The 23962-nt window shown below is 48.1% G+C and overlaps 1 protein-coding gene and 1 non-coding gene across 2 annotated transcripts in view; one reads left to right on the top strand and one right to left on the bottom strand.

Moving 5' to 3' along the window:
- Positions 1-1813: 1813 nt before the first annotated feature.
- LOC121822661 (U6 spliceosomal RNA) lies at positions 1814-1919 on the bottom strand. Its single transcript, XR_006063829.1, has one exon. It is a non-coding gene; the product is annotated as a U6 spliceosomal RNA (small nuclear RNA).
- An 8678-nt stretch (positions 1920-10597) lies between these two features.
- Ptprn2 (protein tyrosine phosphatase receptor type N2) overlaps positions 10598-23962 on the top strand; it is a 723788-nt gene continuing 710423 nt past the window's right edge. Inside the window, exon 1 of the mRNA XM_006988296.4 lies at positions 10598-10862. Within this exon, the coding sequence (XP_006988358.1) occupies positions 10754-10862 (109 nt within the window). The 5' untranslated portion in view covers positions 10598-10753. The remainder of the gene's footprint in view (positions 10863-23962) is intronic.

Consider the following 23962-nt stretch of genomic DNA (forward strand, 5'->3'; position numbering starts at 1 on the left):
AGATCAAAGCCGCAGGCACAGAAGCACGGAGGTAGCTGACCATGCTTAGTCCTGGCTACGCAGGGCAGCAACCAGCCTCAGGGCACCAGTGCGAGATTTCTGTTGCACAAGAAAATCAAGAAAATAAATCCCTAGTTTGTTTAAACTGCTTCATCTGGGGATGGGGAGCATTTTATGAACTCTAAATCAGAAGTGTTCGACAGGTTGAACTACGCTTGCACTCCTAGGAAAAGGGGCCTTTACTCGGTGCTTTGATATGAAACAGCTTTCATTTTCCAATGTGGGGGAGCGCAGAGACTGCTTCCTTTGCACCGTTTTTGTCACCGTCAGATTTTACAGCAAACCTGAGGCTTTACCCAGTTTGTCTCACAAATTCTCCACTTGTGTTTCTAATCACCAAACTGGTTTAAGTAAGATAAAACCATCACTCCACTTAAAGAATATTCCTGGCATGGCATTACAAACTTGTAATCTGGGTACTTGGCAGGGTGGGGTAGGAAGATCGCTAACCAGCCTGGGCTCATTTAAAAAAACTTATTTCCGGGCAGCAAGATGTCTCAGCAGTCAAAGTTCTTGCCACAGAGCAGTGACGAACGACGTCTGGTAGTGAAGCAACTCCCAACGTTGTCTTCTGGTCTCCACACGTGCACTATCACACACACGTCAGGCATAGAACATCAACAAAACCCTTGAAATTAATCAGTTAAAATTCTAAAACATGTGACATAAAGCTGCTTAAAAACCCTTTTATACCAGATGTAATTATGCTGATGATATTACTAAACTTGTTAGATGATGTGCCTTATTGTCATCTAATTCTGTTTATTCAAGCTTTTCTGTCTGAAAATGCATTTTCACAGTGGTTTGCTTGAATCTGGTTTCAAACTAATTAATTCATATGTTCTTTAACACTTTCAATATGTAACAAGTTCTTTTCTCTCTCCCACATGAATCTTTTGAAGAGATTGGGTGATTTGAGGCATTTTGTACATTCGCCATGCATTTTAATTCATGTTTGTCTATCTCATCTCTCCTGTGGGTGAATAGAGGCTAGTTAAGACTCAAGTTCTATTTTCCTCAGGAACACTGAGCACTTCTTGCTGTGTTGTGGACATTGCAGGTGCTTTAACTTTTTCTGTGAGTGATCAACAGTCTTAATGATTATTATCTGCATTGTTTTTAATAATGTTTTTATTAATTCCTTGAGAGTTTTATACAGTGTTTTCTGATCAGACTCACACCCTCCCAACTCCTCCCAGATCCTCTCCCCACTTCCTACCCACTCAGCTTCACATTTGTTCTCTTTCTCTCTCCTCCTTTTATAAAGTGCCGTTTGTATGGGCTGACTATGTCTGGGTATGAGGCCTGCCTGAAGTGTGGTTGATATACCAGGCATAGAAAACTAATTTCTTTCAGCAGCAGTCAAATGCCAGCAGCTCCTCAGCTATGGGTGGACTTTGTACTTAGACCCTTTTCCTGGCTGGGATTTGTCTGTCTTGAGCTTGGGCAGGTCTTGTGTGTCGGATTCTAGTGGCTGTGTGTTCCTGTGTGCATCTGCCCTGTTGTTTCTGGAAAGCAGTGTTTTCTTGACGTCATACACTACCTCAGGCTCTTACAACCTTTCTGGTTCCACTTCTGCATAGACACCTCATCCTTGGGGGAATGGCTGTGACATAAACATCCCATTTAGGGCTAGGCACTCTAAAATCTCATATTCTCTGCATATTGACCAGCTATGGGTCTTTGTGCTAATTGCTATCTACTGCAAAAAGAAGCTTTGTTAATGAGGTTAATTTGAGCAATGTGCTGGTCTAACAATATGGAACCTCGCAAGGATTTGCATGCCATCCTTGCTCAGGGCTATGCTAATCTTTTCTGTATTGTTCTAGTTTTAGTGGATGTGCTGCCAAAGCAAGCACATCTACATTATTCTTATACTATGAGATAAGAAATGGCAGTTTTCTAAATCCTTCATCCTTTTGTATTGACCATGTAGACTCTTATTGTAAAGAAAAAAAATTCTTTCAAAAATTGTGCAATGACCCAAATATCTGATGCAGCAAAGCCAAGATGAATACTTTGATTTCTCCACTAATCAGCTCTTAAAAGGATGACTTGGTGCCAGAATCCTTTAAAGGATCAGGGATTTTTTTTAAAGTATCATTATGATAAATGTGTATTTGTATTTCTTTCTGTCTTTTTTTTTTAATATAAGACAGGGTTTCTCTGTATATCTCTGGGTGGCCTCAGACTTGATCTATGGACCAGGCTTCTTCTGTCTCCCAAGTGCTGGGATTAAAGGTGTGTGCATCATCACCACTCGGCCTTTCTTTGTATTTCTGATGCATTTTATTACAGTGTGGTCATTATTCCTTTTGATGCTCAAGTTTCTACATCTTTGACTTGTAGGAGCTTCTTCATTTCTTTTTTTTTTGAAAGTCTCACTTTTGATCCTCCTGCCTCTGCCAGCGAGTGTTGAGGTTACAAGTGTGTATCACCATGCCTGGGTAGTCCACAGTTTGCTCCTGTGGCCCTTTACAGGACCCCTCCCCACATCTCCTGACAATGTTTCCATGCCTGGGTTCTGTGCAATGGCTATGGAGAAGTCCTTCAGTACGGAAAACCAAACCTAAACTCATTCCCTTGTTTAATCTTTTATTAGTGGTAAAAGTTATAGACTTCCAGAGACTTACTTCTCATCGCTCAAACTAGAGTTGCTGCTACCAATCCCACACTGGCAGAGATCACATGGGAAGTGTTGAAAGGTAGCCACAAGGGTGCATACTGATAATGTAGAGATGAGCTGTGTGCCTGGGTGCTGGAATGGCACATGGGGAGGTTAATGCTTTCAAGTAGGGACAGCAGAGATGATACTCAGATGGGGATTTCTGTTCTTCTTCAGATGTCCCACAGTGGAGACCTACAGTCCCATGTCTCTGATGATTTGCATCCTTTGAAGCATGGTTTAGGACGTAGGCTTGCTTCCCTGTAGCCAGGCTCTGCTCCATTGTCAAAGATGCAAGTCTCTCCAAAGAGCTCAGTAGTTCAATTAATTAAGGCTTTCTGGGTTCTTTATAATCCTCAGGCCAAAAGGTGAATTGTAAATGAGGCCTTCCCAAATTGCAAATGAAAACAGAAAGCCTCCCTGTAGGAACACCAGTGAATTGAACACAGTCCAAGAAGGCGGGGGCTGGCATACCTGGGCACATGCAGATCACAGGCTGATAGTTCTCAACCTGCAAAACATAACAAGAGCCTGGAGGAGAACATGTTACCAGGCAGGCCAGACTCCTGACTCGGTGTGTCAGGGGTGCAGGAGGGGCCATCCTGGCTGGGTAGTCTGCTGGTGATAGAAGGATGTTCAGGATATGGTCATTCCCAGGTATCAGTTCTTTATTGCTCATCAGGCCATCGGCAAAGAGCTTATAGAAACCGTTTCACACCATTTGTTGGGAGAGTGTGGTGAGCTAGATTGCTGGCCGTTCCTTTCAGTGAGTCTTCTTGAGCCTTCTCTTTGGGAAGCTGTGAGCATATGAACCCCTCGTGACATCAGGCATTTCAGCATCCACCCCTGGAGGGCCAGTCAGTCAGTATCCTGTTGGTTGGCTGCCCCTTGCTCTGATGAAGGTTGAGTACTTTCAGAGGAGCTAGCTTTAGGAGGATTTTTAGTGTTAAGAGACAGAGTCTCTTTGTATTTCCCAGCCTTGAACTGCTGGGCTCAAGAGATCCTCCTGCCTCAGCAGGTGTCTGGGCAGATTCTACCATTTCCTAGCTAAGGGACCTGGAAATATGGTTGAGGACTCAGGTCTGAAGGCTACATGCACCCCAGCTCAGCTGGATGTGCAAAACTGTAAACTTAAAATGGTGTAAGATTTTCTTAGAAAATTTCTTAACTTTTATAACCCGATTGGTGCTTCAGAAGGTTCCAGATGTTTCTTATTATGAATCACAGATAGACTGTTGTTTAATAGTTAAAATTTTGTGACAACACTCCCATTCCTTCCAGGGGCTGCCAGGTTTCTCAGTCAAGTGACTGAAAGAAGGCCAGCAACTGCAGACCCTATTAGAAGGCAACTGGTCCAGAGAGTCCAGGAACAGATGCAAACAGGGGCATCACCTGAGCCATGAACACCAAGGGCTGGCTGGGTCTTAGTGCTATAGCTACACAACCACCCGAGTCACATCCTGCACGACTCTGCCGCGAACCCTCACATTCCAGGGAGATGGCCCGTTTGAGTTGCTTTGGGGTGCAAGCTTTGCTCATGACCACTTGATGGACAGGAGTTCAGGGGAGAAGCCCTAAGGGAAATTCAAAGTTCAGTGGGCCATGCAATAGGGAAGGTCTCTGTAGACAATACCATCACCAACACTTTTATCTCTAAATTGTCATCACCACCCCATCATTACCACGGCCATTGCCTCCATCACCACCATCACTTCCACCATTACCACCTCTGTTGTTGTCACTATTTAACCACTGCCATGACCAGCCCCATTGCCACCACCATGTCTGTCTCCATCATCACCATAGGCTTCATCTTGGCAGCGATCACTCTCAACACCACTGCTGCTGTTACCACACCACCGTCACCACCATTACTTCTACCCTAACCATGGCAATGATATCTACCACCTTACCACCATTACTATCAACTCAGTATCGCTACCCATATCAGCACCACCATTATCAACACACCTCTACCAGCACCTGCCTCTATCTCGTCCTCCACTTTTGCTACAACCACCAACACCATTACAGTTACCGCCAACATATCAAGCATTAGAATCCCTACTAAAACCAGTCCTAACCATCATGACACCATGATATTCCCCACCAACATCACACCACCAAGGGAAACAATCCAGACCTCATGATTTTGTTTCTCATTGTCTCCTAACTAGCAAAATGCTATTAACACAGTGTACAGCATACCAAGCCCAGTTCATCAGAGGTTCAGGGTCCTGGAGCAATATTGGGAGTGTGTGTACCTTCCCTCTCTTACTCTGGAATTGCACTCTGGTGTCAGTGGCATTTGTTGTTGAAGATCAGGGGCTCTTGGGGCAGGGAAACTTCCTGTAGTGGGGGTATGAGGCAAAGTCTCCTGTGGAACAGTACCCCACGGAGTGGGGTGGCATTTACAGAAACCATAGTGATGCTAAGCTTCGGCAAGGGTCAGAATGACTGGCTGCTATTCCTATAGAGTTTTCAGTAGACTTCACAGCCTGATCCTGACTGTCCTCTCCAGGGGCTGACAGCCATATTTGCTGTTCAGCTAGCAGTGTGGGCTGTTCAAATGGTGAAGAAAGCAATTAAAAGTGGTAATCAGGCAGTTTGGACTCTTTTAATTAGTAACTCAAATTCTATCATTTTTGAACAGAAGTACTGTGTCATTTAGTAAGGACTGAAAGATTTGTCTAAGAGAACAAGATTGAGCCTATCCCCTCCTATTCCCTCCAGACACTTTTCTTCACAAACAGGGAGCATGCAGAAGCTAACGGACCTCTTTCTCTAAAAGCTTACTGTTTTAGGATTTCTATTGCTGTGAAGAGACACCATGACCATGCCAACTCTTATAAAGGGAAACATTTAATTGAGGAGGCAGCTTACAGTTCAGAGGTTCAGTCCATTATCATCATGGCGGGGAGCATGGCGTTGTGCAGACAGACATGGTGCAGGCTACATCTTGATCAGAAGGCAACAGGAAATTGTCTGTGACCCTGGGCAGTATCTTGAGCATAGGAAACCTCAAAGCCTCTCCCCACAGTGACACTCTTTTTTCAACAGGGCCAACCTATGCCCACAAAGCCACACCTCCTAATAGTGCCACTCCCTGTGAGATTATGGTGGCCATTTACATTTAAACTACCACTCTTGTGTTTGTCCTTTGTAGAGCTGTTTCAACAGCCGTTGGTGCTTGAAAACACCACCCCCTGGCCTTCTAGCTGGAGAAGGAAATCATGCCATAGGATTACCATGGTGCTGTCTGACAAGTGTGAGCCCTGGGATTCACAGCTGAGTCACATGCTGTGGGAGGGGCTCTTCTACACGAGGGCCTACAGACATCTCATTGTCCCTCTGGAGTTGGAACACAGGCCTTGCACCTGTAGGCTTGATGCCATAGCCTGAATCAGGCCCCACTCCTGGAACAGAGAGTTAAGGATTCTGTTCTGTGACTTGACAGAGCTGTTCATTGGTCCCTGGTTTCTCTCTTCTTTTTGTTATGTATGATATGGTGATGTAAATCATGTGATGTGAAGCCTCCCACTACCCCTAAAAGGTTATAAAAGTTAGGTCCTTCCTTTGTCCTGGGGTTTGGACTGAGAGTCCCCAGGGAAACGGATCATGATTTAGTTAGGAATTGAAGGCTTCTGAGGGCTCCTCTGGAGGCTCCTCTCTGTCCCATTCCCACGCGTAATGACAGTTGGTTCTCTCCAGGATTTAAAGGGTAGCTCTCCTTTCCTATAAGGCCCTGTTATGTTTGGATTCTCCATATGATGTATTGTTTCTGTCTAGTGTTCTCCCTCCCTCCTTGAAGCCCAGTCTTGGTTTTGAGTCCTTTTCTTTATTTTATTTTTAAAAAGCATTCTTGAACAGAATTTATATATCAGCTTTCTTTTGTAGACTGACCACTATGGCCTTTTTTTGCTTCTTTGTAACACAACACAATGTGTGCACGTGTGTGTGTGTGTGTGTGTGTGTGTGTGTGTGTGTGTGTGTGTGTGTGTGCTGCCCATGGAGAATAGGAGCACCGGATCCATGTGGAGCTGGAATTATAGGTGATGTGAGCCTCCATGGGAACTGAATTCCAAAAGAATAGTGTGCACTTTCAACCACTGAGCCGTCTCTTCAGCCTTGTGACTTTTTTAAAACAAAAATCAGAAGCATAGCGATCCCATTTTGAATGATTTCTAGCCCTTGTTAAACATCACCACAATTCTGGTCCACTCTGATGTAATTGAGTACTGATGAATGCAGTGAAATCATCAGAGTGACCAAGAGTTTGCAGAACAGGGATGTGAGCTCTGTGGCCATGAGTCCCACTGTGGGACTCCTCAGGCAGATGGGACTTGTGAAGTAGCCATGTGGACTAGGGCCTGAACCCTCGATTTAGGATTAAGATTGTAGATGAAATGAATGCTTTCTCATCATGGGAAAACGAAGACCTTGCTGAACCCAGAACTGGAGAGAGAGGGAGAGACAGAGAGAGAGAGAGAGAGAGAGAGAGAGAGAGAGAGAGAGAGAGAGAGAGAGAGAGAGAGAGACAGAGAGACAGAGAGAGAGAGACAGAGATACAGAGAGACAGACAGACAGAGACAGACAGAGAACAGAACCCAGCTCTTTTTTCTGTCTATCTGTCCTGGTCAGAGTGCAGAGCCCAGACCACGAGGAACAGATGGTGCTAGCTATGAACTCTCTGTTCTATCTATAAGGCTTTAGGCTTCTTCCTTAGCTTTTATTATTTCTCCTGTAGTATGGGTACGTATATTATCTGAATGTGTATCTGATATGTGTTTGTGTGCACTATACCATGGCATGGAGGTCAGAGGACAACCTATGTTGTCAGTCTTTGACTCATACCTTAGGACATGGTCTTCCTCTTGTTGTTTGCTACAGCATATACCAGGCCAACTGGTCCATAAAGCTTGTTTCCAGGTTCTTGGCCTCTTATTGAATGGTTTGAAATAAAGGATCACGCAGATTTGCAAAAGTAGCAAGATAATTTTATTCACAGTGAAGCAACAGTACAGATTAGAGAGGGATCTACTGTCATGATTGAGAGCTGGGCCCCAATTATTGTTTGGGACTTCCTTTCATGGAGTTCAAGAAGAGGAGAGGCTTGGTTATTAAGGATCATAGTGAGGGTGTTTCTCTGTTTTGATGAATAGATAAGGTCATATAATCATTTTTCCTATTGCTTTTGATCCTCCCCATAATTTATCTGATTGTAATTTTATGCATACCCAATTATGCATAGACATAAGGTAGTAAATAGATTCTACAAGTTCACTTGAAGACACAGTTTTCATAGTTTTGCCCTGTTGCACGTGAACCCTAAAGCAGTTCAGGCTGCCCCTCTAGAATGTACTGGGAATGCATTCGAGTACGAACTGTCGGAGGAGAGCAGGTTGGGGTCCAAGGTTGCCAGTGTATTGTTCTCAGAGAGAGATGTATGTGCATAGTGCAAGTAAATAAAGGAGCCAGGCTGCTAAGTGCACTGTTAGAAGCAGGGCTGTGTGCATGACCTAAACCAAGTATAGTTCCAGGTTCGTGAATTATTCTCTAAGCTTGGGGATTCTCCCACTTCTGCCCCTCATCTCTCTGTAGGAGCAGGGTTACAGACCGGTGCCACTGTGCCTCACTTTGCACGGGTCCCACACCTGCTTGGGAAATGCCTTATGTACTGAGCCACCTCCCCGGCACTGTGCTGTCTTTGCAGCCCCTCCTGTGCCCATGTGTTTTCACTTTTCCTTCTGGGCGTTCCTTCTGCTTGTATGTTGACTCAGAGCTCTGAAGTTTGGGGCCCTAGGAGTGAGATAGGACCTTGCTCAGGAAATGGTTAAGCAGCAAGTCACATAACGAAAGGGCAAATAATCCCAACCTGGAACTTGTTTAAGAACAAACAAGGCTAGATGAGGAGAGACACACCACAGCCCAAAATAAACAGTGCTCCCGGATGTAGGCACAGGCTGCTCTGGTAAGCTCCTCTGGGTCTTCCTGGTGTTCTACTTAGCTGCCTATGGCTGTGACAGATGGTGTAGGCTCCCTGGGTCACTGTAGGTGTCATCAGGTCTTGCTTTTTGGGGAGCTGACTCTTCTACATGGAGGTGTAGCAGCCCTCACTTAGGTTGAGTGCTGTGTCACTCAGCTGCTCCTCTGTACTGGAGAAACTGCAAACTGCATCAGGACAAGCTGACAGAACCTTCTCCCGAGAAGTCACTGATCAGCGGCATGTTCCCGCCCTCAGTGTCTGAATACTGCTGTCATGAAGGACCCACCCAGCCTTCTGTCCTTTCTTTTCCTGCTGTTCTTGTCCCCAGATTCATGAGATGACTATTAGGATCTCTGAGGACACATCTGCCCACCCAGTCTGTCAGGTGATACTCTATCAACCTTCGTCCTCTCTTGCCCCTAGTCAGGCTGAGGCATGGCATGGACAGCAGTTCTTAGAGTCTGTGAGAGAATCAGTCTCACTGGTGTCTGCTCAAGGGTCTTGCACCATTTGGGGGTAGAGTGCTAAGTTCTAACTGCTAATAAACAGTCCAGGCTACTGAAAATGGCAAGCAGGGCCAAAGTGTTTATTAGGCTCCTTGCCCGTTTTAACCAGACAGATTTTTGCAGAACCACAGGCCACAGCTGGTCTGGCTTTGGAGAGGACAGTGTCACTGTGGAGTACTGCTGTCTTCTGGACTGGGTGCTTTTTCTCCCAGGGAGTCCCCAAGGCCTTTGGGAATAAAGGTGACTTCTCACTTCCCCAACTGGGGGCACATGGTCTGAAGGAGAGGCTGAGACAGAAGGGAGCTGATTACTGGGAGTGAGAGACAAAAGGCTTGAAAGGTGAGTCAGGATGGGGCCCAACAGGTGTCAGAAATAGTGCTCTCAGAATTGCCAGGCCCAACAGCTAGTTTTGTTAGTTGTAGATAGGCTGGACTGAAATATAACTCCCTCACTGCCACCCCCAAGTCCCAGTCAGACCAAATAGAGGCCATCTTTGTCCAAGGGACATTGAAGGGAGGGATGGAAGTGGGAGGGCCGGCCAGAGGGGAGCAAATGGGTGTGGGTGGCCAGGGCTCCTAGGAGTGCCACAGGACATGGACTGGGAAGAGACTGGCTCTCTGGGAGGAGCGAGGGAGGAAGTGGCCTGTCCCCTCACATGCAAGCATGCATACTTTGAGACTGTCACACTCAAAACAAGCCCACTCACATACACACCCTCCCAGTGCTCTGATGCCGCGGGCACTGCCCCATTCCATCCCGTCCTCTTTGTCTCGGGTCTTTTGGAAAATGGCCTGAGAATCTGCACTGGGCCCCTCAGCGCTGGCAGTGATGGCCAAGATTCCACTGGCCATTCCAGCGACGCACTAGACATGCGGGCATGGAAGGACCGCAGGCAAACATGTCTGCAACCCTGACCTGACCACAGCACGGGGGGTACACAGCACGGTCATCCTGGCTCCTCTCGAGCTGTCTGAGGACCCCCGCCTAGACCTTCCACCCCATCAGCCCTCTCTTCAGGCTTCCTCTCTGTGTGAGCTTGGTTTCCTGTTGCCAAGGCCAAACTCTGCCTACCTTCAGATGCGGCTCCCAGTGGGACCTACACCTGCGGACCCCACAGCGGCCGCCACCTCCTAACTAAACACAAGGGAACGAGGGGGAATTCGGTGTTTCGGTAGCACAGCCACACTTCCAAGTGTCCTCGTCGTCTCGGCACCGCAGGGCGATCCTCCTCCTCGAAGGCCCCGGGCCCAGAGGGACCTCAGCTTGTCTGCCTAGGACCCGCTTCTCGGGAGCGCGCCTCCGGCCCAGCCCCGCGAGGTGGGCGTGTCCGAGCGTGCATGGCTGACAGAGGGCGTGGCCATGGGCGGGGCCGGCGGCGGGGGGTGGGGCCGGCGGCGCTGTCCGGTGCTGAAGCTCGGCCGGCGCCGCCGCAGGAGCGCTGAGAGCGCCGCGGGAGGAGCGGGCGCCGCCTGGCTAAGTTCCCCGTCGGTCCTCGCTCCCGCGCGGCCATGGACTGAGCGCCACCCGGCTGCGGGGATGGGGCCGCCGCTCCCGCTTTTGCTGCTGTTGCTGCTCCCGCCGCCACTGCCTCGCGCTCTGCCCGCCCCCGCGTCTGCCCGCGGCCGGCAGCCCCCGGGGCGCCTGGGTGAGTGAGGGGCGCCGGGATGGGAGCAGAGGCTGGGTCCCGGGTGCCCGCGCGCAGCCGCAGGCCCCGCGGGCCCGCCATGCGTCTGCCCGTCCTCGCCGGCTACGTGGGGCGGGTTTCGCTGCCCCCCCCTTCCCCCATCTCCTCCCCCCAACCCCCCGCCTCAGTTTCCCTCCCCAGTGGCCGACCCCACCCCCTTTGGCCACGGACTCAGGGGACTCAGGCGCCCGGGACAGCTCGACCCCACGGTTGCCCACGCCCCGCGTGTTTGTGCACCCCCAAGTAAAATCCGCCGCTTTGCGCGTGCCCCGAGTGTCTATGAGCCCTGCGTGCTCTCGTGTTCCCTATGTCCGTGTGCTCCGCGTGCTGCCTGAAGGGCCAGGACGCGGCTGGGTGAGTGGCTGGGCCCTTCCCTGGAGCCTGGCCTCTCCTGCTACCCTGCGCTGCACCTGCCCTTCCCTGCTCACAAGGCAAATCCTCGGTCTGCCCGGGGGAGACTGGACCGACATTTTCCTTTCCTGACACGCGGAAGGAAAAGGAAAGGCGACAGGGAGGGAGGGCGGAATTGGTGGCCTTTCTGACATGGCACCTCCCTCCTGCTAATCTTGTCTGTTAAGGAGATTTACCATAAAACCAATGTTTGTAAGAGGCTTTGGGGCCAGAATTACCACACATAATGGACTAGAACAATCAGTGTTAGAGGAGAGAGTGTGCACGCCTGTGGATGGTAGGTGGAGCGGGGTGAGCCTCAGCCCTGGCCTGAGCTCCCCGCAGGCTCCACACCTCCTTCCTCCTGCTTCTGGTCTTCAGGGGTGTTTCCACCATGCGAAACTCAAGGGAAGGAGGTGGGTTTGCTCTCTCAGCCCTCGGGCTGGTGAAGGGCTTGTCTCTCCGGCTGTCCTGGCTTCCAATCTCTTCACACCGAGGGTCTAGTTAAGTTTGCAGCTGGAGAAAATATTTAGAGTGGAAAGGAACCCCCTGCCCACCACCTGAGACTCCGTGAACAGGTCTTTTTCCAGTCTGTTTGCCCCAGGACCAGTTCACAGGCCCCCTATTCCTTCCTGGGTGGCCAAATGTGTCCTGCTTTTAGCAGATGTGTGTGTGTGTGTTCTGTGGAGGTGACGCTTTTGCATTGTACTTCACCCCAGATGAGTCCAGAAGGCTAAGACCCCCCATCAGTTTTCTCTCCTGCATTCCTTTCTTACTCTTAGAAATTGGCCGGTCACTTCATGAGAGGTCTGAGTGCCCAGATGGCCAGATGCTACCGTTTACGTGCGCAAGGTTGGACACAGGTCAGGGAGAATCAGGACAGCAGCAGAGACAGACCTACCTTATGGCATAGCATGGGAGGAACTGCTTGCCTATGTAATTGCCGGCTCATAGCATTTTGCCCAAAGCACAAAGAACAGGGAAGATGGCTGGGGGTGAGAGGGGTGGCAAAGGAGCCCCCAAGGCGGAGGTGTTTGGAAAGAAGTCATTGAGCCACCCTGGACACCTGCCCAACACAGTAGCGTTGTCCTGACAACAAGCAAAGTTGAGCCATGCCATCAAAAAGGTGTGGCCTGAGTTGCTGTTCCACCTTGTACACGGCAGAAGTATATTGTCTGCAGGTCAGTGACTGTCCCCCCGTCCGTCTCGGGGTGGGCATCCTGTCACTGACTGTGACACCATGGTTCATAAGGCAGTCTCAGGAATGTTTGTTTTGTGGGGCAACAGTACAGACCCCAGACTTCATCAGGAATGCTCTGAAGCCTCCAGGCAACTGTTACAGCCTCTCTGTTCCCCAGGTACTTGGATCTGGCTTCCGCAGTATGCACTGACCCTAACATTCCCTCCCCTTGGGCTGGCTGCAGAGCTCTCTGCGTGGGGCTGCCCATTCTTAGGACGTCAGAGACTGCATAGGGCCAATCACCTCGTGAAAGCTGCTGCTGCTGCTTGTGTTCTCTGTGGTCTTGTAACAGCCATGCCAAGAGCCTTGACTCAAATAATCGTACATAATTGAAGACACAAAAGGAGGAATCTGGCAAAGCTGAGGCATCTGTTCTCAATTTCCCCCCTCCCCTTTTTTTAAATTTTTTTTTCAGTGCTGGGTATTGAACCCATGGCTTTGTGCATGCTAAGCAAGTACTCTATGATCAAGCTGCACCTCAGATCGTAACATCTATTTCTTTATTTAGCTGTTTATACTTAACCTTGGGTCGAGGCCTACAGAGCAGATGGTTGAAGGGGAGCCACATTTTTGTTTTGTTTTGTTTTTGTTGCTTGTTTGTTTTGTTTCTGGTCCTCCATTCCATTAAATAGCCTTGTGGGTTAGACCTAGGGCTGGATGTTACCAGGATGGAAGGGCTGATTCTTCCAGTGTGGGACACCTTAGTGAGCAGGGTGCTCTTCCCATTTAAATGGTGCCAAAGCTCTCAGTGTGACCCAAGGCCATCAGTGGGATACCTGGGGTTGTCCTCAGCACTTTGAGCCATGCTCCATGCAGCTGGATATAGCCTCCATCTTGCCTGGCTTCACACTGCTCTTGTACCACTTTAGCTCCTGCACTGGGACCTCCCCTTCTGTTACATCTCTGGCAGGAATGGATTCCTGATGATTTTAACGATCTCTGAGACTAGTTATGGTTGAGTTGAGGGGACAGTTTCGTGACAGCCCATGGACTTTCTCTTCATATTCTCCCATTTTGGGGTGTCCTTGCTTCCCCTGTCCCTTGTCCTCTGCTTCTTTATGGAATTTCAGGACCCCATGCTTTCCAGGTTCTCAAGACTTTTTCCTGAGGTCTGACTTGAACATAAGCACCATTCTGTAATTCCATGGAGGCTTGTGAGCCATGTTTGTGAGCTTGTTCAGGTAGCCCCTATACCAAAGGGGCAGATAAAGGCCCCTGCCACCCCCTGGCTAAAGTGACAGGTCTGTATTTGCCAAAGCTGGGGCTCACCGTTCACACAGAATGTTCCTCTGACCCTTTGTTCCTTCCTCCCTACTTGCTCACGCATGCTTTCATTCACCAGTGAGCCCACGCAGAGCTAAGATGCAGAGCTGGCAGAGGCAGGAGTCGACTGGCTTTGTGAACTGCATGGCGTGATTGTTTATTTTTAAATCAAAGACTCTTCCTCCCACAAAAGCGCAGATCCATGTTTGCCTCACGGGGCCTGGAGATTTTCATTCTGTTGGTTCTACAGAAATGAGCAGCCTCCCCTACCCTGGAGCTGAGGCTGGCTCTGCTGGTGGCTGTGTGTCTCCATCAGCCTCAGGTGCTGCTCTCCAGGTCTGTGGAGAACTTTGGTCTTACAGCAGGAAGAGGTGCTAGACAATGGGGCTCCTGCATGGAACCAGACACCCCAGCATGGAGCTGTGAGGTGTTTGTTTCCTCTGTCCGGAGATGACAGTTCTGTGTGTCAGCCTGTGAGGGGTAGGCAGGGAATAAAAAAGATGTTCTAAATGGCTGCTTTTTTTGCTGAGCCCTGCTGTGTATTTCAACCTCTGCAGCTATTCTCTCAAAGCAGACTTGCTTGTCAAGGTTACCAATCAGAGGTCTCCTTACCGCCCCTCCCCAGGAAGAGGACACTTCATCTGTCTCTGCTTTACTCCTAGGTGGCCTTGGGTTCACCTGCACATACCCCTGAGACAGCTGATGTACTTCCAACAATGTAGTTTTTATTTTGGTCTCCCGGCCCCTGCGAAGACCAAGGCTGTAAGTAGCCTGGGGTCAGTGTTAGTGTTCAGTTCAAGGCCTGATGCTCTGATCAACTTTGGGGTCCTTGTAGATTCTTTTATGTGGCAATTGCTGTTGTTTGTTTGTTTATGCTGTTCTGTTTTTGTGTTTTTTTTTACACACAGTATTACCTGATTTGTGAATCAGATTCATTTTTCTTTTCTTTTTAAGGAAGGTGGGGGTAAGAAAGAAGAGAGTGGGGAGGGGGAGGGGTCACTTCACTCTCACATCTTTTTCTAAGTAGAGTTGTTGCTGGCCACGGTGGCACACACATTTAATCCCAGCCCTCGAGGGCAGAGGCACAGTGATCTCTGAGTTCAAGGCCAGCCTGGTCTACATAGTGAGTTCAAGAATAGCCAGTGTTATATAGAGAGACCTTCCTTGTCTCAAAACAAAAAGAAAGAAAGAAAAGAAGTAGATAAAGAAGGAGAAGTGTTATTCTTGGAGGACGCCCCTGCCCCCGCCCCAGCATCACAAATCCCGTGTGCTGACTAGCTTTATGTCAACTTGACCTAAGAGTCACTTGGCAAAAGTGAACCTCAGTTGAGAAAACACCCTCTCCAGACTGACCCATGAGCAAGCCTGTGGTGTATTTTCTTGATTGATGACTGGTGTGGTAGGACCCAGCTCACTGTGGGCTGTGCCAACCTTGAGCTGGTGGTCTTGGGTTCAACAATTAAGTGGGCTGAGCAAGCCGCTTAAGGAGCTGCCCATAAGCAGTGTTCCTCCATGGTTTCTGCCTCAGTTCCTGCCTCCGGATTCCTGCCCTTCTTGAGTTAGGATGTGGCATGACCTAAGAATCGTAAACTGAAATAAACCCTTTTGTCCCCAAGTTGCCTTTGGTCATGGTGCTCAATCGCAACAGAAGAAAGTGAACAGAAAAGACGTTTTTAGCTAAATGCACCCCAAACTAAATGTAACTCTGGTTTGGGGAGGCAGATATTTCAGAGTTGCCTGAATGTGTACAGGACTTGGTAACTTGGGAATCTTTTATGTGTAGAAGGCAAACGAAAGCTGCAAGAAGAGGGTTGAGTTTTCACCTGGTCACGTGCGGGACACATGTGCCTGGCTAGCCAGAAGGCTGGCTTATCAACTCTGACAAGATGTTCTGTTTCTCACAGAAAGCAAACAGCTGACCACGTGGATAACTCTCCGTCCACTCAAAAGCACCTGGCAGCTGTTTGTACATTACTCTAAATTGACCTTGGTAAATGTAGACCCAGCTGGACTCACTGTTTCTGATTGTGGTTGATCGGAGGCCCAAACATCTGTCTTCTCTGCTGCCTGGAGACGGTGCAGATAGTTTGTCCAAGGAAGGTCTTTTTTCCCCCTTTTAATCTGTGCTGTGTCCAACAACTCTGCCAGCTGCTCTTTAAATATGTAGGGCAGGAAGTAAAGTGGGTGAGGCTCCCCTGGGAGGACCTCCCCATTGCTGGAGTTAAGAACCTTCCCTGAGATAGCCATATCCAAACCTATACCTGGCCAATGGTGACATGATCTTTTCCAGAAATGAACCCTGGACCTTTATCTCCAGTAGCTCTGGGCCTTGGTTAGGAGAACTGGGTAGCTAGCAGTGACTCCCAGGTGTGCTGGCTTCAGTGTCCCTCTACTCACTGGCCGAGGCATTGTCACCTGCCTCCTCTAGGAGCCTTGTCTGATGTTGGAAGCGAAGGCTGCTTCTCGTCAGCTCTAGGGACTAACCATTGGCCTGGGGAGAGAGAGAGAGAGAGAGAGAGAGAGAGAGAGAGAGAGAGAGAGAGAGAGAGAGAGAGAGAGTCGTGCTGAGCAGAGTAAATACTCAGTTATAAAGCATGCCATTGAGCTTTGCCTTCAAATTTCAGTTTTCAAGTTACCAGGTGGGAGAAATGGTTCAGGAGTGAAGCGTGAATACCAGTCTCATAGAGGACATGGGTTTGGTTCTCAGCATCTATGCTGGGTGCCTCACAACTGCCCATAATTCCAGCTCCAGAGGATCTGATGCCTCTGGTCTCCATAGGCACCTGCGTTCATGTCCACATACTCATATACAGACACAGAATTAAAAAGAAATCTTTTTGCTTTAAAGAGAGAAAGTTACCATTCATGGGAGCGCGGATGGCTTAGTGGATGAAGTACTTGCCACACATTATGAGCTGAGCTCAGTACAACATGGGTATCGTGGTGCACCTATGATCCCCGTGCTTGGAAGGCAGAGATTAGGGATCCCAGCACAAGCTGGCTAGCTAGGTTAGCTGAACCTGTAATCCCCGGGCTTAGCATGAGGTCCTGTCTCAATATATAAGGTGTCAAGGAAGATATACAACATTAACTTCTGGCCTTCATAAACAAGCACACAAATGTTCGTGTGCATCCCCCACATGTATCCATATATATGAGAACATGCACATACACAGAGACATTAAACATACATATGGAAAAAATTGCCATATGGTGCAGTTGGCTTTCTTTAGATCTGCAGTATTCAGGTAGTCAGGGGCTGTTGCAATGTGACCAACTGCCTCAAGCGCCTGCCACTGGGACATCCTACCATAATGGATTACATCCTTGCACTGAGCCCAAATAAGCCTTTCCTTAAGTTCCTTATAGGATAAGTAACTAACATAGGTGGTGAAGGAATGTGTGGGAGACAATGCTGGACCTGTAATGTCACCTACAGGGGCTTCCTCCTTTTTCCTAGTGGGTAGCCCAGAGCTGGGGAGATTGCCCGTTGTAGGACACAGGCCATTGGAAGAACTCTGTCTTCCAGGGGAATCAGCTGACCAAAGCAGGCTGCTGCTTTTTCCCCACAGCCCTTGGAGTGGGATAAGCTCATCTGTCCCATCACCCATCTGTGAAGTGCTTAGAATCCGTTGACATGGGTGGGTCTGATCCAGGGAATTGTCAAAATGCTCTTTGGTCAGGTGTGAATTTTATGTTTAATATTAGTCATCAGATTCAAATATTTGGCTTGCTTTCAGAAGGTCTTGATATCAGAAATAGATGGCTCGCTTTTGAAACCTTCAGCCTTTCCATAGTGGCAGGAACGGGAAGCTAACCAATGAAGTGAGGTATCTATAAAGTCAGTTTTCCAGACACTTGCTTTGTTTCCATCAGAGGGTTCACAAACTTCAAGAGTGCACGCGCATTCTCGTCTTTATAGAGGACAGTGAGCCACTAAAGGGAATGATTCTGAGTGTGCTTGCCACCAAGCATCAGGCTCAGTCCACCTATTCTTACATTTCCCCCATCATAACGAAGAGTGCAGAGATGTGTGTGTGCAGAGAAGGCAGGCACCCAGCCTACCACACAGGCTTTTGGACCTTCAAGCCCTGAATGGTCTTCTGGATTCTGAGCAGAATCCTACAGCATCTATAGGGTATGTCTGGGCATGGCTGGAGGGACTCTAGAAGAAAGGATAAAGAGTTTTCCATGGGGAAAGGGAACTTCCTGGGCCCTACAGGCCAGTCCTGGCTAAGTGCATCACCTTGTACTGGCTGTGGCCTGCTGCTAATGCTGGAAGATGCTGCTGATGGTCTGTCTGCTCTGGCAGTCTTGCCATGCAGCCCATGGCAGCAGCTACACTGAGGTGTGACTTGAGGCCAGGTCAGCTGCCAACATATTCTCTGAGGTAGCCAGAGCTTGGCAAGCAGACCTGGTGTATCTCATGGGGAACAGGGTACAGAGTTTGGGAGAATAGCCTGAGTGCCAACCAGAGGACTTCCTACCTCGTGTCTGCATCTACCAAGAGCCCTGGAAGTGTTCTTCTTTGCCTGAATTTAGCTGTAGTAGAGCTAATCTTGCCTCTACCCCACCAGTACTGTAGAATTCTAATCAAAGATGGGGTTGAAAGTCACCATGGGATGCACAGCTCCAGCAAAGTTGAGGAAGCCCCCTGTCTCTTTATACCTGAATTCTCACACCTGCATCTTCTTCAAGCCTCAGCTGACTCAGTGTGCATCTTCACCCCCATTCACGTTACACAGATGTTCTCACCTGTATCACAGCACTGCCTCCTCACTCCAAGATCCTCATCCTTGCCTCCTCATCCCTGTCTCCCCACACCTGACCCTTACATCTGCATCATTACTCCAGCCTTCTTACACCTACATCCCCACCCCAACCTCTTTACACTTGCTTTTTACTACACCCTCTTTACCCCAGTCTCCTCATCCTGTACTCACACCTGCCTCTTCACACCTGTATCGTCACGTCTGCACCCTCACACCTGCATTTTTTTGCACATATGTTCTCTGTATCATGTTCATATGTTTCATCATGATGCCTTGTTCTTGTATCCAAGAAATAGGTTATTTTAAGTTGGATAATTAAGGTTACAGAAACTGTGATGCTTCACTGGAATGTAAAGTATATTTTAGCAGAGCATGGGGTACACTCCTTTAATCCCAGCACTCAGGAGACAGAGGCATGCCTGTGCCTCTGTGAGTTCGAGGTCAGCCTGGTCTTTATAGTGAGTTCCAGGACACCCAGAGCTACATAGTGATACCTGTCTCAAAAATAAAATAAAAAATAAAACGAGAAAGAAAGGAAACTATATTTTAACAGTAAGACTGCAGGTAGATTTTGCAAGCATGTTGTGGTTAGCATGCAGACCTGGCTATATTGCCATGTAAGGATAATTAATGGTGATAGTCTCACTTGAGATGTATTTCACAACATCGCTTCAAACAGCTTGAAGCCCTTTCACATAAGAAATATGGCTTCCTTGGTAGTTAAACAAATTTCTCACAATCAAGTGAAAAGCATAGCAGGTGAGGAGATAAGAGAATACTATCTTTGATTTTAATGTATATGCGTGCTTCTGCCTGCGTGTATATCTGTGCTCCATATGAGTGCCTAGAGCCCACAGAAACCTGAAGAGGGTATCTCTGGACACCAGAGTCACAGATGGCTGTGATCCAACATGGGGGTGCTGAGAACCAAACGTGGGTCCTCTGGAAGAGTAGCAAGTACTCTTAACAGCTGAGCCATCTCTCCAGCCCCAGGTACATTATCTTTGCAGATACAGTATTTTCTTTAAAATATTTTATGACTAGACATTTGATAAATGCAAAATTTGAAATAATTTTAGAAGTATATTTGACATGTCTAGATTGCACCGCTTTCGAGAGCTCTAAGGACGGCCTCTTGAACGGCCTCCACATTCTCCGCTGCGCCGTCTGTCACCCAGCGTGGCTGTGCTTACTGTGGGTCACAGGGGAAGGTAGGGCAATTGCTGGACAGCCCTCAGCTCTAGGCTGGCATGGCAAAGGAGACAGCCCAGTGCAGGCCTCCTGGGGAGTCTGCACAGCACCCCTATGGGGTACACTGTGTGGCGCTGTGTCAGATCCCTGAGTACTGCTCTAGGTTGCTCTCCGCTGCTGCTTCCTGCCTCTTTCCTTCTGCAGCCAGGCTTTCTCTTAAAGCAGTCAAGATGAAGGTCAGTGCTCTCCTCACTCTCCTGACTCACAGGAACCCTCAGGGTTGTGGACACTGGTGAGGTGAGATGAGAGCGAGGGTGTCTGGACGGGCTGTGCCTCTCTACCTTATGCCAGGGCCGCTTTCTGCCTTCCCTACCAGCTCTGAAGTTCTTCTGTTGCTCCTAACCAGCTTGAGCTATATATGGCCAATGTCTTTGCAATTCAGAGACACAGATAAGTATACGTGCTGAGCACCGGTGGCATCCTGGGATTGGTGGTGGGCCAGGGAGGTAGGTGCTGGGGCAGGTTCAGGGCTTACTCAGCAAGAGTAAGCTCTTATTTTCAAACTCGTGGCCTGGAATATGCTAAACAAACAAACAGTATAATAACAATATACTCTGTGGGTGTGTGTGTGTCTGTCTGTCTTTCAATCTACATGTGCACACGCAGGTGTTCATGAAGGCTAGAGGTCAACCTTGGATGCTGTTTCTCATATGTTGCCACCTTGATTTTTAGATAGGATCTCTCCCTAGAATCTGGGGTTCACCAGTTAGGCTAGGCTTTACTGGCTATTGAGGGCCAGGAATCCACTTGTTTTTGCTTCCTCAACTCTGGGATTACAGGCAAACACCATGATGCCTGGCTTTATTTTATTTTATAATTTAATTTAATTTTACATATCAGCCACGGATTCCCTTGTTCTCCCCCCTCCTGACCCTCCTCTTCTTTCCTCCCAGTCCACCCCCCCATTCCCATCTCCTCCATGGCAAAGACTCCCCTGAGGATTGAGTTCAACCTGGTAGATTCAGTCCAGGCAGGTCCAGTCCCCTCCTCCCAGGCTGAGCTAAGTGTACCTGCATAAGCCCCAGGTTCCAATCAGCCAGCTCATGCACTGAGGGCAGGACCCGGTCCCACTGCCTGGCTGACTCCCAAACAGATCAAGCTAATCAACTGTCTCACTTATCCAGAGGGCCTGCTCTAGTTGGGGGCTCATCAGCTATTAGTTCATAGTTCATGTGTTTCCATTTGTTTGGCTATTTGTCCCTGTGCTTTTTCCAACCTTGGTCTCAACAATTCTCGTTCATACAAACCCTCCTCTTTCTCGCCAATTGGACTTCTGGAGCTCTACCTGGGGCCTGGCCATGGATCTCTGCATCCGGTTCCCTCAGTCATTGGATGAGGTTTCTAGCATGACAATTAGGGTGTTTGGCCATCCTATCACCAGAGTAGGTCAGTTCTGGCTTTTTCTCTTGACCATTGCCAGTAGTCTATTGTGGAGGTATTTTTGTGGAATTCTGTGGGCCTCTGTAGCACTTTGCTTCTTCCTATTCTCATGTGAGCTTGCAGGCAAATGGATGGATCTAGAAAAAATCATCCTGAGTGAGGTAACCCAGACTCAGAAAGACAAACATGGTATGTACTCACTCATAGGAGGATGCTAGATGTAAAACAAAGATTACTAGACTGCTACTCACATCACCAGGGAGGCTACCTAGAAAACAGGACCCTATGAAAGACACAGGGATCACCCAATGACAGAGAAATGGATGAGATCTACATGAGCAACCTGGATGTGAGTGGGAGTAATGAAGGGCAAGGGTAGAGGGAAAGAGAGCTTGGAGGAGTGGAAGATCCCAGCTGGATCAAGAACAGAGAGGGAGAACAAGGAATAAGAGACCATGGTAAATGAAGACCACATGAGAATAGGATGCCTGGCTTTTTCCATGGGTGCTAGGGACTGAACTCAGTCAGGTCTTTACATTACCAACTGAGATATCTCCCCAGCCCAGGACCAGGTAATTTTTAAGTAGGAAAAAAGAATGTCTCTCCATGAGGACTTGATTTTTAGTATAGTCTGGCAGTCATGTTCTCCTTGTTTCCCATTTTTGTTAAAGCTCGAGTAATTTCCTGTCTGTAGCATGTAAAAAAGCTAAAGTGACTCTCTGGTCGCTGGTGGAAGGCACAGCACACAGAAGTATGTGGATGGCATCACTGGAAACCCTTGTATGCAGCTCATGTGACAAGCACATGACCGGGAAATGCCAGAAGAAGTCTGTTCGTTAGAAATATGGGAGCTGCAGGGGACAAGGCAACATCCAAGGCTAGCGAAGGAGCCAGGCCGGTCATTTCTATTTAGTCTCTTTGAGAAGTAAGATACAGATCTTGAAGGATGTTTTGATTTGTTGTTGCTATTATGGGAAAGTGAAAATGCAATTGAACTAAATTTTTGGACATTTATATAGATATTATGCCTGTTCTTATTCTTCACAGCTTTTTGAGAGAGAAATTTAGATGTAGAACCCTTTTAGGGTGTGAGTTAATGACATTATTGATACTATCAGTCAGCATTAAATGGTAAAGAGTGATACACTTGCTCTAAATTGACACTGCTAAATAATACATAGCATTTGTTCAGTGATTAAATGTTTGTTGTTGGAACTCTGAAAGAACATCAGATACATAGAATTTAAAGTCAAGTAGTATTGGGTAAAAGAATATTCTGGATTGTTCTAAGTGTAGAAAATGACACCTCTTGGAAAGAATTGTGAAAAATTAAATAGGTGCTAACTCCAGACCAAGCTTTCCCTTGGATGGCACAGGCATGCTACTCACATTCTACATGCTGGAGTTCTTTCAGAATACTAAAAGGTGATGCTTTTCCAAGCGAAATAAATATCCCTGAAGAAAGCATGGTGGGCCATTTCAATTTGTATCCTGGAGGGGAGGAAGATCTGATCCTGGAAACAATCACTTATTTTGAATAAACCAGTGGTGCTCAGTTGAGAGGGATAAGCATCAAGCAAGTATGGGGAGCAGAAATGTCCCTCAGTGTCCCACAATGTGCAGGATAGACCCATGGAATTTCCTGGTCAAGAAGCTGGCAAAGATATGGGCGAGCATCTTGGAAGCAGGGCGGGGAACTTAGGGAATGTTGTTGGTGGGCTCCATGTGGGCAGCAGGAAATGGCCTGGTGGTGGGAACTTGTCCAGCTTGAGTGAGGCGCTGGGTTCCGTCCACACTGTCATGTAGCAGTGTCCTCTGAGGTCCATCTTGGGGGAAGCTCATTAAAACACAGGATGTTATGGGGGAGGCGGAACATTCCACACTGCAGGGGAGCTCATGAAGCTCAAGGAGCAAACAACTCAGTAGCTTCAGGAAGTTACCGAACTGACCAGATTTACCAGGCCTCTTCCTCTCTGAGCATATATATGGATGTCCTGTATGGCCTGAATTAGGAAAAGGGGACAGAACCTCCTTGTTGCTGGCCATGGGTCTAGTTGGTGGAGTTTTATTTCTGCCTGGTGTGTGTGGAGGAGCAGAGCCAGGAAGTATGGGTCACCGAGCCCCTTCTGTATGTTGGAATCACCAGCCTATGATTTCTTTTCCTGGACCTGAGTTAAACTGATGGTTGACCTTGTGAATCTTTTCACAAGCTGCAGAGAACCATGAGTTTGAACACATGTGGGTTATTCACCTGCACCAGAATAACCCACTTTGGGCTCCTGACAGCCACAGCCTTTGCTACCATATCAAGTGGTGTGTGTGTGTGTGTGTGTGTGTGTGTGTGTGTGTGTGTGTGTGTGTGTGTGTGTATTACAGGATGACCACAAAGGGTTAGAGATGCCTAAACAGACTTTCAGGAGTTCAAAGAGGCCTCGCTGGGGCAGAGGAAGAAGGCTGACAGAAGTGTAATGATTCTGGGGGCAGGGTAGGTAAGCAATCCTACTGGAGATGCCTTGCAGATCCCTAATATAGTCACAACTTTGAGCTGAACCTCAGGGAGGAGTTGCAGAGATAAGATGTAGGACTGAGTCCAGAAGATGAAGGGACACACAGACTGGATGGTAGTTTGAGCAGACTACATCAGGCAGTGGGGACAAAACCTCTAGAATAGTTAGCAGTTCTCTGCCCATTCATCTCTTGATGCTTGTGTGTGTGTGTGTGTGTGTGTGTGTGTGTGTGTGTGTGTGTGTGTGGTGCACACCCAT

Source organism: Peromyscus maniculatus, chromosome 14, assembly GCF_049852395.1.
Source record: "Peromyscus maniculatus bairdii isolate BWxNUB_F1_BW_parent chromosome 14, HU_Pman_BW_mat_3.1, whole genome shotgun sequence".
Taxonomy (NCBI): domain Eukaryota; kingdom Metazoa; phylum Chordata; class Mammalia; order Rodentia; family Cricetidae; genus Peromyscus; species Peromyscus maniculatus.